Source organism: Cicer arietinum, chromosome 6 (assembly GCF_000331145.2).
Source record: "Cicer arietinum cultivar CDC Frontier isolate Library 1 chromosome 6, Cicar.CDCFrontier_v2.0, whole genome shotgun sequence".
Classification (NCBI taxonomy): domain Eukaryota; kingdom Viridiplantae; phylum Streptophyta; class Magnoliopsida; order Fabales; family Fabaceae; genus Cicer; species Cicer arietinum.
In genome coordinates this window covers 48,910,671-48,927,230 of record NC_021165.2, presented here as the reverse complement: position 1 = coordinate 48,927,230, position 16,560 = coordinate 48,910,671, and the positions used below count along the sequence as shown (strand labels likewise).

At 27.6% G+C, this 16,560-nt stretch overlaps 1 protein-coding gene across 1 annotated transcript; it reads right to left on the bottom strand.

Moving 5' to 3' along the window:
* Nucleotides 1–6,773: 6,773 nt before the first annotated feature.
* Nucleotides 6,774–14,437, bottom strand: LOC101502000 (fatty acyl-CoA reductase 3-like). The gene is made up of 10 exons (XM_073370421.1): nt 14,359–14,437; nt 14,165–14,268; nt 12,380–12,582; nt 12,184–12,284; nt 11,647–11,839; nt 8,709–8,870; nt 8,500–8,581; nt 8,143–8,412; nt 7,791–7,918; nt 6,774–7,056 (listed from the first exon to the last, which is right to left on the bottom strand). The coding sequence occupies exons 1-10, from the start codon at nt 14,435–14,437 to the stop codon at nt 6,903–6,905; spliced, it is 1,476 nt and encodes a 491-aa protein (XP_073226522.1). The 3' UTR covers nt 6,774–6,902.
* Between the last annotated feature and the right edge of the window lie 2,123 nt (nt 14,438–16,560).

The following is a 16,560-nucleotide window of genomic DNA, read 5'->3' as shown; positions in this document are numbered from 1 at the left end:
TTACTTGTACTCCCTAGGCTATTTATAACATATTGTATTTTATTATCAATTTCAATTCTTCATTATTAAATTGTCACTTTAAGGTACCAAATATGGGTATCTTAGTTTCTGCTTTCGGTGCTTAACAATGTGACTTAGAGTCCAATTCTTTGTGTATGTGATAAACAGGGATGGTATGGCAGTGAGTCCTATAATGTTGAAGTGGTGTTGCTGTGAGTGAGATGAAGAGTTTTCTCGGCATGGCTCGTTGCTTTAGGAGGTTAATTGAGCGTTTATTGACTATTTTGTTAACTATAATGTAATTTGTATACAAGAAAAATGAATTTGTTTGTCTAGTCTATAGATATATCTAAATAGAATACATAATTCTCAGTCTTGTTCGCCACAAGGAGGAAGCTAGCCTATGTGGAAGAAAGCATATTCAACACAAAATAGTCGTCTTCTTAGTGCTTATCTCTTTTCTGCAGAACAAAAAGATATCCTATACTAGGCCATAAGAAATTGCGTCTTATGGTCCGGTCCATAGTTAGACCTTCCCCAATCCTCTCGTGTGAAGTAAGTTGAGGAGCGTATATGCCAAACCCCACTCAGTCATTCATTCATTCTTCAGAGCTATCTTCCTCATCCCTAAAATTTTTAGAGTTCGCCGCCGCCCACTCCTCTTTATTTGGAGTATGGTCTGACTTCGTTTCTCTCTGACCCACACAACCAGCGAGCGTCTATTTCTCTTTGTCATTGTTCGTGGTAACACCACCACACACTCATCTCTATCTTGACCGTTTCTCTCTATCTTCAGTTCTCTCCATCGGTTTAGTTTAGTTCGGGTTTAGTCATAAAAGAAAAAAAAAACAAACCAAACTTATATGTGCAAATTTTATTGGTTGGAATTCAGTTTTTACTGAAAATCTAAACTGACTTGACCCGTTACATCCCTAAATTCCAATCAATTTTCTTTCTTGAATATGAATGAGGAATATCACCATAAATTAGTTATACTTCTGCTTAGAATTCTTTTCTAAACATTAGAAAGTGTTTTATTAAATAGTATACTAAACACAAACCTAATCTACCATAAACACTAAACCTCATTTTTGAAATATGTAAGTTCTAACAAAATCCAGCTACTATGGAGTTGGAGAACGTCACAAAGACCTTAAGGGTCATTTTCCATCAAGTAGTAAAACTCACTTCTCCTTAATCTACGATTCATTAAATTTAAATGTGTCTTAAGATTTTAAATTCGTTTTCAAAATGTTAATTATTATTCATTATTTTTTAAAGTTCTTTCATTGGTTAAAACTGCATGAGTATGACATAGTTTAAATTAAGTGGTTACTTTGTCACTGCTAAAATAAGGGTGGAGTCTTTTTTTTAAATCAATTCATGGGTACGATATATATATATAGGACAAATGATAAAACTATAATTTCCACAATTCTTGGGACTTGCTATGGCTACATTCTTTGTGTAGTAATTAAATAAATTGATTAAATGTGAATTTGAGATTTTCAAAATTTAAAATAAGTTTAGAAACCTTACAAGTTATGTGAGCTATTATTTAAATAATGCTGATGACTTATGATGATTTAAGTTGATGTGGTGACGAATGATGATTTATGATGCATGAGTTAGTGTAATTATATGATAAAACGATGATGAGATTATTATGATGTTTTGATGATATAAAGATTATGATGGAATGATGGTCTTAATGATACCTAACTCATGTCTATGATAGTCTTCCAAGAGTAAGGGTGATTTAGGACGACAAAGGTAAAAATGTATGTGAGGGCTAAGACTCCAAAGTGATTTAAATAATGAACTAATGATTAAATGAAATGTGTGAGCGTGTGTGCATTCATGATATTTAAGAGGGCTAAGTAACATAGTCATAACAGGGAAACAAAACTCTATTGGACCTTGGGGTGATGAACACGGTGGATCTTGAGGTATTCAAGTGAGGAATGTCTAAGCGATTTGGATAACATTCCAATATCAGATACCATGAAACACACTGATGCCCTAACTAGACACCAATAGTGATCCAAGGAGTATGATGTAGATCGAGCCTACGAAGGACTTGATTGTATCCACATGAGGTCATAGTGTCACGTTCCTCCTGAGTGTTTCAAATTTAGTTGGTACCACATATAAGAAGTGACACATTATGCGAATGCATTAGAAATATTTTGCACAAAGACTTAAGCATATTTGTCACCGTCTTCCAATTTCAAAACAAACATAAGCAATATGGGAAATAAAATTGAAGGTGAAAACACGAGAAGGGGAGTTGAATTGTGTTTGACAAAGTTGATAATTTTTTTTTCTAATTTGATGAAGGCTGGTAGATTTTTATGAATTACTTAGATAAGAAGTAATTGGTTCATAGACAACAAACAATGAATGTATAAATAATTAAACACATAGATTTATCCTAATTCACCACTAACGACTATATTCAATTCCCTCATTCAGAAGGCTTTAATCCACTAATTCAAATATCTTGAAATACAAAACACCTGACCCTCCAAGCAGTCTTCCCAAACAGTTTGACAACCTCAAACTTTTGAAGAACTACCCACCTTGACTCTACAAGTCAAGTCTTCTCAAACAACATGAAAATCCCATACTTTTAAAGAACACAAACACCTACCAACCAAGTTTTCTCCACACAACTTGACTACCCCAGATTGTTGAAGACACGCTAACACCATTATCGGATTTGAATACAAATGTTTGGAACTTGAATAGTTGATTCTAACAAGATGATTATAATAATGACTATCACACTCTAAGAAAATCTTCAGAAAATGTTTCTCATTGGAACAAGTGTTTCTCTCTTTGAACTCTAAGATGAATTTGGAATTTTGAGATTGACTTCTTTTACTATTTTCTGATTTTTAGATAATCTTCTTATTCAACCTTGAGTATCTATTTATAGATAAAATTAGGGCTTCAATTTAGTCCTTGTTTCATTCTGAATTGTATCTTCATTCCTAGCTTGGTCAACAATGATCTTATTCAAAAATAATTTTGAACAAGATGCTTTTTGATAATATGTTCTTTAGCCAATTCTTTATTTCTGAATCCAATTCTTTATATCTCCTAGATTGATTATGTTGTATTTTGTCTAGATTGAGTTTGTAAATTCTTCTTCTCACATTCAAACGCTATCTTGAATTCTCAGTCCGTTTAGTTGTAAACAATTGTTTTTCCATCCCTTAGGTAGACTTTTTTGGGCTTTTACAGAAACCACGTTCATTTTTCCAAAAAATGGATATTATTTTTAGATTCCTCTCTTCAAAACCTTCAAAAAACATTTTTCATTTGTATTTTTTTGTGAAGTTGACGTCAGACTCATCCGCCATTTTGACGAGTCGGTGAAACTTTTAATGCAGTTTTTTCTTGTCGTTTTGACTCCAACTTTTCTCCTAAAACTATTATTAATTATATAACATAGATTTTTATGCTCTACATAATTTATTAGTCGTGTCTCGACGATTTTGTGAAATCGCCATTTATTTTCGGATTTGTTCGTTGTATGTTGTCGATCTACAATTATTGTTGAAAATTTCCATTGATTTTTGTGTTTGAGAAAACATAAAAATAAGTTAAGGGGTGATAGACCATTTGAATTCATGAGTATAATATGTTGTGAGATGAACACAAAAGTCGTATATTCGAACGATTCATTCGGGCTTGCTACATACAAGTGTAACCCTTTGAGGGATAAATTAATTAATGTGTAAATATAGAAATTTTGAGATTAAAAGGTTGAATAGAAACATTTATAAGGTGTTGATTGATTTATATGTGTTGCATGTGTTGTATTTGATACTGTTGTGATATTGAATGTCAAATGAATTTTGTGAAAATGATTGATTATACGAGTTTATGTGGTGTGATAATAAAACATGAATGCATTGTAAGATATAAATTTATGTGATGATGATGATATACGATTGATGATAGTGATACTATAAATTTGTGATGAGAATATTAAAGTAACCTCATAGTTGATGAATTAGTGATTCCAACTTGTGCTTGAGATAATGTTCTTAATGGAGTATCCTATGCCAACGAGGGGAGGAATTGCATGTTAGAGGTATTTGATGTGGAGATTATATTGTCATCATATAGGTAGGGCCTGAAAATTCTAGTGATGTTAGAGAATTACAATTGAATGAGCCAGATCGTGGCAATCTACTGTTGAGCCTTAAGGTAAGATTGTTAGACCTTGGAGTATTCTGGTGGGGAATTCCTAGGTGACTTAGAGGTAGCCCTCGAAATGACGGGAGCTACCACACAACACACATTTAGTTGCTCTTAATGAATGATCTATGAAGACAAAGCCAATTTGAATTTTTCGTCAACTTGTCTGGTGGCATAATATCAAACCTCCTAACTAAGTACTTCATAATTAGAATGGTACCAAATTGTGAAGAAGTAAAGTATAAGCTAATGCACATTAAATTTTCTTGTGATTGTTTTGTTGTGATTGATGTGTTTCAGTAGTGATAATATTTTCCCTTAGAGGATTTGATGCATATTATAATGAGATAATAATTTGACTTGTGTGACTTATGTTATACTATGATATTATTTCCTTGAATGCTTTGATATATTATGATGTGTTATAATATGTTCTATTATGATGATTTGTTTGTTCTTCTTATGTATATTATATTATCAACCATATTTCAAAATTCACCGCATTCGTTGTTTGTGCTTGACTAACTTGGCTTTACTTTGCAAAATCGTAGTTATTACAAGTTAATGAATCTTGAAGTTCAAGTTTGGAAGAAGTTCCACTCTGATATGTGATATCGGGAATGAGAATTATAAGTTTTATTTTACTTATTAACAAAATTAGTAAACTACAATTAAGTCAATTTTATTGAGATTGTACTTTTTATTTGGAAAATTTAGTTTAAATTGTCCCATATGTACTTTGAGAAATGTGATATCCTAAATCACTTATAAAAGTTTTTATTTCCTTGGTATGATAGTCCCTAAGTCTTTCCGCAAGAACCTTGGTGATGACTTTGGATTTAAAATCGGTGAGAGCAATTGGTTTATATTGATCCATTTTGTATGTTTTAGGAACTTTAGGTATTAGGCCTACAATGTTTACATTCTAATTAGGCATCAACCAAATAGTTTTAAAAATTTGCATCACCTTCTTAAATATACCTTGACAAAAAATATCCGAGTACTATTGAAGGAAATAAACTCCATAACCATATGGGCTAGGAGCTCCATCTGAATTATAGAAAAAACAACATATCTATCTTCATCAAAGTTAGGTAAATTAGTAAGCATATCATTTATCATTTATCGAGACATCAAAAAAATTATGAATAACCTCAATAAGCCCATTATCAATACTATTATTATTAGAATTAAAAATGAACTCAAAGTAACTTATAAATTGATTTTCAATAGCCACAACATCAGAAGTGTTAGCCTATTTGTCGTATGTCTAATATTAGAAATTCCATTAAAATAAGAAGTGTTTCTATTGCCATGAATATGACAACTAAACTTAGCCTTCTTTAGCGAAAAATCTTCTTCAAATTCAAAGCCTTATCTAACTCCATCTGAGCCGATTTTTCTTGATCCAGTAAATAATCAGTGCAACCACCCTCATGAATTTGATTATGAATTTGACAAAGTTAATCTTTTGTAGATTGGACATTCATATGAATATTCCTATAAATGTCTCTACTCCAATTATTTAGCCTGTTTTAAGCTTTTGGTTTAACACATTCATAGGACAATAAACATAAGAACCATTCCAATCATCTTGGATGATGTTAATACAAATCATGATGGAAAGCCACATCTTCATAGATTTAAAAGAGAAATCACCAAGAAAAGGTGCAAGTATAATTAATTTTGGGTAAGGTGCAACAACAATTAGAGGACCAAGAATCAATCTAATTTGGGTTGCAAATCAATTTCTCCATTCTTTTTAAGTATGAGCCATCCCCTTCCTACCCTTAGACTAAGTAAATTTAGCATATGTGGGGAGATGAATAAGATCATGAGCATTAGTCCAATCTTGAAAATCATCAATGGAAATTCTATCGAGCTGGCCACTCTCAATGATAGTGTTGAAGTCACAATACCAATGGAGGTTGAACAACCCCTGGCCATTAGAAAGATAAATCCAAATGTCTATTTTACTTATATAACTAGTAGAGGCATAAACTTCAGAAAAAGTAAAATCCATATTGTACATATTCAACTTAAAAGTCACAAGTTATGTAGAGTTATTAACAAAAGTAGGTAGCAAATGATTAGTACAAAGACACCATAAACTTGGAAGCATATCATAGTTTAAGATTAAGATTATTCAAATATCTCTTGGGAAAATCATGAATTTTCGTCCAAGGTTCAAAAATAATAACAAAATTGTTTTTGAAGAGAACATAACCTTTCAAGAGCCAACCTAGTGGAGGGTTGGCCAAGCCTTTTATATTCCAATAAACTCACTTCATTGGTTAGGATCTTTATGTTCTTCCCTTGATTGAGTATTGAAAATAAAACGTATAAACGCTAATAGGTTAGGCAGCCCATAAGGGAGAGTGCAGATTTTTTTTTCGGTTCAAAAATCTTATTCCTTCTTTAATAATTATTTAGTTATTTATAATAGACAATTATTTATTTATTTATAAGAGACAAGGAACATATGTGATATTGGATAATACATATGATCAAATTTTAAAACATAATTGACAGCTAGTTAACCCAATTAACTTAGACCGTCATTAAGCAACAAATAACATAACTATATATAATAGTATTCTTCCAACACAGATTTAAACTTGATAAAATTATTACAAAGTTTCACCAAACAAACTATAGTTGGACATATAAGTATCTCACTTTATATGGTATCATTTCCAAGTGTATTTCATCAAACCAGGGAGGTGGATGTTCAAGAAGTAATCATCCCAATTAATCACTTTGGGATCAAAGTAAAACAAATCTGTCTCCACCCCACCTTGTTTTGCTGCCATTCGCAATTTCTCAGTATTGATGTCATCAAATCTGCATGCCACAACATTTTTTGTGTGTCAATCATACACTTTACAATAAAATGCAATATATAAAGATAGATATGTCTATTGGTTATGTGGTGATAAAAGTTGATTTTAGTTAAAAAGTTGGTTTAATGTAATGTAGTTTAGGTTTAGATTATTGACGTTGAGTTGAACAAGAAATTTTAGTGTTAAAATCACGTTTGGAGTCAAAATCTACAAATTTTAGCTTCTAAGTTAGAATTAATTTTAGAGACAAGATAAATTCTACTCGAAAACAACCAAACATGTCAAAATCAATTTTATACTTCTAGAATATTGATTTAACTTCTTATTATTTGAATTCGACACACTAATCAATCCTACAAAACTAACTTGTAATGATAATGCATGAAACATATCAATCACCTGATACTGGATGACCCAATTGATCTAAGATTGATAAACTTATATATTTTCTTATAATTTAGATTGTTTCTAATTCAATTCTAGAAAATTGAATTTTAAAATGAATAATTCCATTCACTTCTAAATTGCAGTATGCAACTGCAATTGTTGTCACAAATAACATTTTTACACGTCTTTGCAACAATGTACAATTACAATTCGAGAGACGTCTATCTCATTGGCCCACATCATAGTAAAATCAACGATCACAACTAATCGAAACCGCAATATAGAACCATAAATTATAACCACAATTTAAAAATACTTGAAGCATATAGTAATTCTAATAATACTTACACTCCCTTGAAAAACAAGTAAGGTTTGTAAAGATCCACCAACCGCATCACACTCTTTATCTTCCTTTTGAGATCAACATATGTCCCTTGGAAGTACTTGCAAAATATTGTATTAAGAAGCTCAAGTCCCTATATCAAATGCAAAATTTTCGTATGAGACTAATTAATTACTTATCATGGTTTTAAATTGTGGTCCGCAATTGTAATTTAAATCATGGTTTTACCCGCAATATAAAGATTTGCAAGATTACTACAATTGCGACCAAAATCGCAATTTAAAACCATACTAAATGTATCGTTGTAAAATAAAAATTCAATGAAATTAAGTAATTTGAATTGGTGATTATAGAAACCTTTAATAGAAGAAAGTATCGAATGAACATAAATCTTCTGAAGCTATCCATGTCACCAAACACTTGAACTTTGCCAACCTTAACAGCCTTTCCATAATTGTTTATCCATGGTTTTGCTGAGAAATATCTAAAGCCAAATTCTTGAAGATCACTGTATATGAGAGGCCTTCTAAGAGAGGAACCAACATGATATATAAAATTATCACTTGGATTATTTGCATGAGCCACTATGGCTACTAGTATTGCATTCACCACCATATCAGCTGGTATCTGTTAATTAAGTTGTTGAGAATAGAAAATTAATGGATAAATATATCATAAATAGTTATTAATTATGAATTTCATGGAGAACCTCACCGCATCAACAATTGCCTTAATATCTCCAATGAAGCATGTTAATTTTCCTTTTCCATAAGCCAAAGCTAAACTGTCAATGGTCCTGTAATTAACAAGCACAGCACAGATAGAAACAATAATTATTAAAGACCAAATTTTGATCAATAATTATTGATGGACCAAATTATTTAAATTTAAAACGCAAATTTAAATGTAAGAGGAAGATTTACCTTACACCTTCTGCCCAACCAGGAAAAGGTTCTTTGAATGTACTAGTAACAATGGCAGGGCGAACAACAACAACAGACAAATTTTCTTTCAATTGCTCCAAAAGCATTTCTCCCATTGCTTTTGTGAATACGTATGTATTTGGCCATCCATATAACTTTGCCCTGATATATTTATACACATCATATTACATGTCAAATTTGGTTTCACCAATTAAATCAAATATATTTGAGAAAAATATATTCAACATATAAAAGTTGAGAGTAGTAAACCTATAATTGTTTTTTTTGTCAAAATATAATTATTAAATTCACACTTATTAAATGAAGAGAAGTGAAAAAAATTATGAATTCAAATCTAAACTCCTGCATTTCAATGCTTTTGCAGATATCAATTGAATTGTATTTACAATACTTTTGATTGGTGGCATTTAATATGGACCACCATCAAATTTGTACATGATAGGCCAATTTGATGAGATAGTGCATTGATTTTATCTAAGGCTACCACTACAAGAAAATATTCATTTTGTGGTCAACTTTACAAATATTTTATGGTTGAAAAAAACTCTTACAAATTACCGAAAAAACCCTCAGAAATACTAAAGTTCAAATTGGTATTTATTTGTGGCTGAAAAACCCCTCACAAAAGACTACAATTTCAGCTGGATTTTGTGACTGCCTAAACCCTCACAAAATCACAACATTATCATTTTGTGAGGGCTTAGACCGCCACAAAATCCAGTTGAAATTGTAGTACTTTGTGAGGGCTTACGCCGCCACAAAATCACCCACACTATAACTTTTTCCCCTTTATCTTTTACATTTCTTTATCTCTATACCGCTAAAATGGTAAGTTATTTGATGCTTTTAGAGACATTTTTTTTAATCAAATTTATATTAATTGAGTAATTGTTTTAAACGTAAATTGTAAAAGTACCATTAATTTATATTTTTATGTGTCACCGATTGTCTACCACACTTGCATTGACACGATTTCTTTTAGTTTTTATGTATGTATACAAAATAAAGAAAGAAAGGAAGGAAAAAAGAAAAATACAAAAAAATAAATGAAGAGAAATGAGACAGAAGAGTTATATTTAATACACGAAGAGTTATATAATATTCGTTCTCCCATGACACACATGACTCAAAGAGTTATATTTAATACACGAATAATGAAGGAAAATAAATTCCCACCATTAATGTCAAATTAAAATAATTGTAAAAATATATTTTATTAAATGTATATAGAATGAATTATATTAAAATAATATAAAATATATACAATTGATTTATCTAATACTGAAAATTAAATTATATTTTATTTATTATTTCATCGATTAAAATTTGTAACACTTAAATTTTTAACTTAAAAGTAACTTTTTAAATTATAAATTAATTTCAAAATTAAATTTTTGATTAGTATTCAAGAATAACTATGTTTGATCTTTGGTTTTATATATGCATCATAAAATTCAATAAATTAATATAATTATTTTTAGAAAAATAATTAAAACGCACACACACACACACATATATATATATATATATATATTTATAAAGTTAAAAAAAAATCAAAAGTATTCAAACTAAATAAATAAAAAAATTGTCATATGAAAGAATTGAATGTAAAAGTATTTAAATTAAATTCTAATTTTATAGTCTCTTTGTCTCTTTAATATATCTTGATGTTTAATCTCTCTCTAATATTTGTATTCTTATTGTGTTAGATTATCAATTCAAATTGGTTTCACAATAGTCAATGTTGGTTGATTTGTTAAGGAGTTGGTGCACCTCCTACTAAGTTGTGAGTTCAATTCTCCTATCATCTAAACTTATTTTTCTATCAATAAAATGTTCAATACTCATTTGCCCCATTCTTCCATTATAGTAATAATAGTTTTTTATTCTTATTTTAATTGAATTATTTTAATTGGATTGTATAAAAAATTCGATCTATTGAGAACTAGTAAAATGTTATATTAAATGCTTAGAAAAATACAGAGAACCCAAATTTGAAAATACTATTATTTGGGTTGAAAAATTGGCTATGAAATAGTGATTAAATCTATTTTTTTGATTTCATATTTTTATGACTCTAAATTAAAATTATTAAAATATTAATTATTTGCGATCTAATATGTTATAAGATAGATTAAATAGTCTTGCATGATTTTTCAAAGAATATTGATTATAATAAATATATTATAAATGTTTTTACAAATAAAAATACACAAAGATAACAATTCTAATGACTGTGACTTTATTTTTTAAGTTCGGCTCCAAAAATCTCATAATTGACTCTATAACAATGCCCTCATATTCATTGTTTGTGTAATTCATTTTATTGTTGCAAATTTATTACTAATTTATTTATTATCGATGTTGATTGAAAAATTATTTTCAATACAAATCAAAGCAAGCTATTTTTATTTCTAACATGGTGGGTGCACATAAGGAAAGACAAATAATAAGAGTTGTTGAGGCACTAGTAAATTAAAGGACAATGTACCCCAGGTTGTTATAGTTGAACATATTCATTTAAAGAAAAAGTGGAAAATCTTCTAAGAAGTAAACGTATTAAAAAAAGATATTATGTGTTTTAATACTTTTTATGTCGTAGAAAATTGAGTAAACAAAATGTTTCAGAGTTGTGGTCCTTCTTGAGAAGTCAGTTATTTTCCTTCAGATCAAATATACATGTATGGGGATGGGACATATGCATTTGAATTTGAAGGTCAGGCTTAACTTCATGTTCAACTTGAAGAGAAAGTGTTATATGTAATTGTTAATTGTAGTGTTGGTCCCTCTGTTTTTATTAATTCAAAAAATTGGTCTCCATCTTTTTAAAGTCAAACAGTTTTGTTAAACTATGTTTTGTATTATAAGTGTATACAATTATTAAATAAACTAATAAGTGTAATAATATTTTGCAAACCTGCTAATACCCAAGTTCTTCATGACCATCTTAATTTCATCCTCTGTTGCTCCTAGCTGCTGTAGCTCACCCAATTTGTCTTGCACCACTTTCTCTTCTTCATCGATATTTAACCCATTCACTCCATTTAAGGAATGGCCTAATTGATATGGTTTTTCTAATATGAGCCCTTCTCCTTCCCCACATACATAAGCTGAAATTAGTTATAAAGGTACAATAATTATTGTGAGGGTAATTAATGATATTTCTATCAACTAGGATGGATATGGACATCAATTTATTTATTATTTACTTCATTCGTACTATAGTGTTTTTGACAATTTAACAAAGAGTACAAAAAATATATGAGAAAAGAAAAAGAAAATAATACTAGTATTTTTTAATAAAATTACCTTTATTAAATATTGGTGTTTATCATTTCTGTGAATACAAAGTGATAAATATTGAATTCAATTTTGCACATAGTATTAATTAAATAAAATGATTAAAAAAATTAAAATTATTATTGGAAATTAAAAGTAGCACGTACGTACTAACCCGTTGATACATGTACAAGAACCTTGAGTTTACTACATTTTTTGGCAAAGTTGATAAGATGTTTAACCCCAAATGTATTTAGACCCAAAGATATATCATACCTGCATAGATGAGAAAACAAAAAGTGAAATAATAAAAAAGTTACACTTTGGCATAGTAATACTAAGTTGGTATAAAAAGTCTATCAACTTTTTACCTTTCATCAAAGTTAGTATTTGCAGCTAAGTTAACAATAACATCTGTTTGATTATAAATTTCTTCCCTTAGAATAGAATCCTCCAGTCCCAAGTCTTCAACAGAAATGTCTCCACGTATCAGAGTCAATTTTTCTGAAAGAAATGTTGTAAAATTTGCTCCCATTTTTTCCTTAAGCAATCTAAACAATTCCTTCCCTATTATCTACACACCAAAAATACATATTTAGTTAGCTTCGGGCTTAATTAATTATCATATGACACAGTTAGGACCGATCTTTATATTTTTGGTTTCCTGGACGAACTAATAAAGTCTCGTGATCATTAGAATTGTTATCTTGATTTTCTTTTTTACAAAAACATTAACAATTTATTTATGATACTCAATATTTTTTGAAAATTTATTTTTAATAGAAATTAAAGTAAGACTATTTAATCTATCTCGTGACATAGTAGAAAGTAAATAATTTAAATTTAATAATTTTAATTTTGAGTAATGTGTCTCAACATATGAAACAATAATAATGATAATTAATATTATTCACTAAATTGTACATGCATTAGATAACAATTAAATGTTATCAACATCATAAATCTTAATTTTAATTCAATTGTTAAAATATCTCTATTGATTTTTAGTTCTTCAAAAATAATTTTATCATCAAGATCATCCGAACTATGTTGATTTACATAAGTTTCTAAATATTTAAAATGTAACTTTAAGTCATTATCAAATAATGATTTAAATTTAACTTTGAAATTAATCTATAATTTAAAATTGTACTTTTAAATTATAAGTTTCTGTTTATAATATAAGTTCAAAGTTTAAATAACACGAATTTTAACTAAAAAATAATAAATAAAAAATAATTTAATTTTTTATAATAAATAAAGCACAATTTAACTAAAAAATAATAAATAATACATAATTTAAAATAAGACTATTTTAATTTGATATATATTGTGAGATTTATTTTTTTGTCTACATATATTAAATATGACTCTTAGAATCATGTCTATTATGTGAGAATAACTTTTATATACATTAAAAATATAAAGTGATTTGTATATTTGAACTCTATTACATTTATGTATTATATATATATATATATGCAATCTAGCTTTACATTAAAAGAAGAAGGTACATATTTTTAAAACTGTTTTTTACAAATACAAAAAATAACTTTAATTAATAAATATATTTAAAATATATCATTATTTTTTATAACCTATTCATTCACGTGCGATTTTAAATCGGTTTTAAAGTGGATTTATTAACGGTCAAGTTAGTAATAAGGTAGTTAAAAAAAAATTAATATATGAAATGTTCTGTTTTTCATTAAATTTAAATAGATTAAATAAGATATTTTAATCTGTTTTAAATTCAATTTATTAACAGCTTAAAATTAATTATTAATTAATTTTATAATTATAATTTGTTTATTTGACATGCATGTAATAATAATAATACAAAAATTACATTATTTTAAAATATATTCAAACATTTAAACACGATACATAAAAATATAAAAGTGTTATTTTGTACGTGTAGATTGGTTTAAAAATAAAAAGTTTTTGTACGTGTAGATTGGTTTAAAAATAAAAAGTCTAACTATGTTAGGTATGTAATAATTTATTTGTATCATAAACTTATTATGAACTATTTTCAATAAATTTGAACTTTTTCACTTTTCACATTACTAATAATAATTATAATAATAATATTATATGATTTCAAAATTCATCTTAATTTTTTTTTATTTTGTTTGTTCTAATATAATTTGTACCTCAGTATTCAATCGATGCATGGCAGATTTGTCATCAACTGCTCTTAGATGAACGTAGATCTTTCTGATGTTTGGTTGAACTCTTAATATTTTTTCCAGTAAAACTGTTAAAATATTGTCAAATACAAACAAATAAATGAAATTATATAAAGCAACCCAAAACTGATGAAAAGATAAAAATAGAAAGAAAATACTTTTTGCTAAGAAACCAGTGCCACCGGTAATTAAAATAGTTTTGTCTTCGAGAAACTGAAGTACACTTTCCAACTCCATCTTCAGACACAGAAGTACTAAAAAAACAAAAACAAACTTAACCTATAAATAAAAGGTAGAGCGGTGAAGTTACAGTAAACACTAATTAACCTTCTTTCTTGTTCTGACAAAACCAACGACAAAACCAACGACAAAACCAACAGAAACATTACAGTAACATTAAACAAAGTAATTAAACCTTCTGGACAGAAGCGGTGGTGAAGATGACTTGACGAACCGGTAGAATAGTTAAACAGTAGGTAATGTTTTTCTGACAAAAATAGAAACGGTGAACCATTTGGTTGACATCTGGAAAATTAACAGGATAATAGATAATAAATGAAATTATAATTTTATTTGTATTGAATATTTGTAGTTGACATATTTCGTAGATTAACATTTCAACCGCGTCGAAAAAACAAACCAAACAAACCATATAATAAAATAAAAATAAAAATAGAATGTACTGCAAGAAAATTTCATAAAAACTTAATCAAATCAACTAAATATTAAAGAAAAATGACCAATAAAATAATAATATAATTCTCGTAAATAAATTCAATCTGTTTTAAACTAGTTTAAAAATTTTCTAGTATCTACACGATTTTTGTTTTAATACAATATTAAGAAAATAAGAATATAAGAAAAATATTTAACTTATGATTGCATATTAAAAGTTTATACCACTAATTTTATATATTAATTCAATATTTTTTTTTTCTATTTCTTTTATATGACAACACTTACATTTTATTCTAACATCTGATTTTTATTTCTTTCTTCATCGTTTAGACATGTGTTTGGATGTACATCAAAACTACATTTTATGAGTAAAATTCAATGATAATAAAAGTTCAAATTATCGCCAAAAAAAACATTCATCATCATATTCATTTTGCCTCGTCTTCTCCAAATTCATAAAGTTATCTTCCAAAAAATGCATATAGCGGATTATTCAAAAGATTGAATGGGATAATATATAAACTCAATAAATTTTAAAAAAATTTAAAAATTAATATTTTAATAAATAATTTCAAACGAATGTATAATAAATTTTTTTAAAATATAAATAAATATTAATGATTAGATTACATATATAACTACAAATTTTAGATTTTTATTATATAAAATTTTGCATATTTAATTATTAACTATAATATATTATATCAATAATTAATAGTTAGATTAATAAATTTTATTATTTATGTAAAATTATTAAGTAGAATAAGTTATCTTAAACTTACTTTTATGTTTAATAGATCTAACCCAACTAATAAAAACTAAATTCGTAAGGTAAGATATGATGTTCTTGGATTTAAAACAAAACTTTAAAAAATAATTTACATTAATTTCGGTTGATATTTACTATTTCGTTGTCATACAAAAAGATATAATCACATAATTATAGAGTTATAGAATAAATAGCAAACAAATCGATCTATCTAGCTTTAGCAATTAAAAATGGGGTTACCAACCTTAAAGCGCACCAACCTCATTTTATGTTTACGTACAACATGTATATATAAGTATGTAACAAATAAAAAAAAAATAAAAAAAATAAAGAATAAATGAAATTGAGGAAAATAAATTAATATTGATGATGTTTTTCATTTAAATTTTAAGTGTTTATTTATTGAGTTTATAAAAATATTGAATTATTTTATAATTGTGTAAACTTAATTACTACATAAATAAGAAACACTTTATATAATGGTTATAATTAAACTTATAAATTTTAATTAATTTGATTTATCTGTCTCACAACGAGTGTTATTTTAGAGAAAAAAAAAATTATATTCAAATGTCACAAATTTCAACTATTAGATTTATTTTGTGTAAAAATTTTAAACAACACATATTATGAAACTGAAAGAGTAATTAATATTAATCAATTTAACAAACTCTATTATAATAAACATTTAATCATGTATAATCGTGTCTACAAATTGAAATTATAGATTAACAATTAAGGATGCGAATAGGTTAGGCTGGGCCTATGGTCTGACCTACTTATGATTTGGCATTGACCTGACCTATTTAATAAAAAAAATTAGGTTCAGTCTATTTTTAAACCCTATTTATTTAAATAGGTCAGACTCAGACTTATAAAAAAGTCTATTAGGCCTAACAGACCGGCCTATATA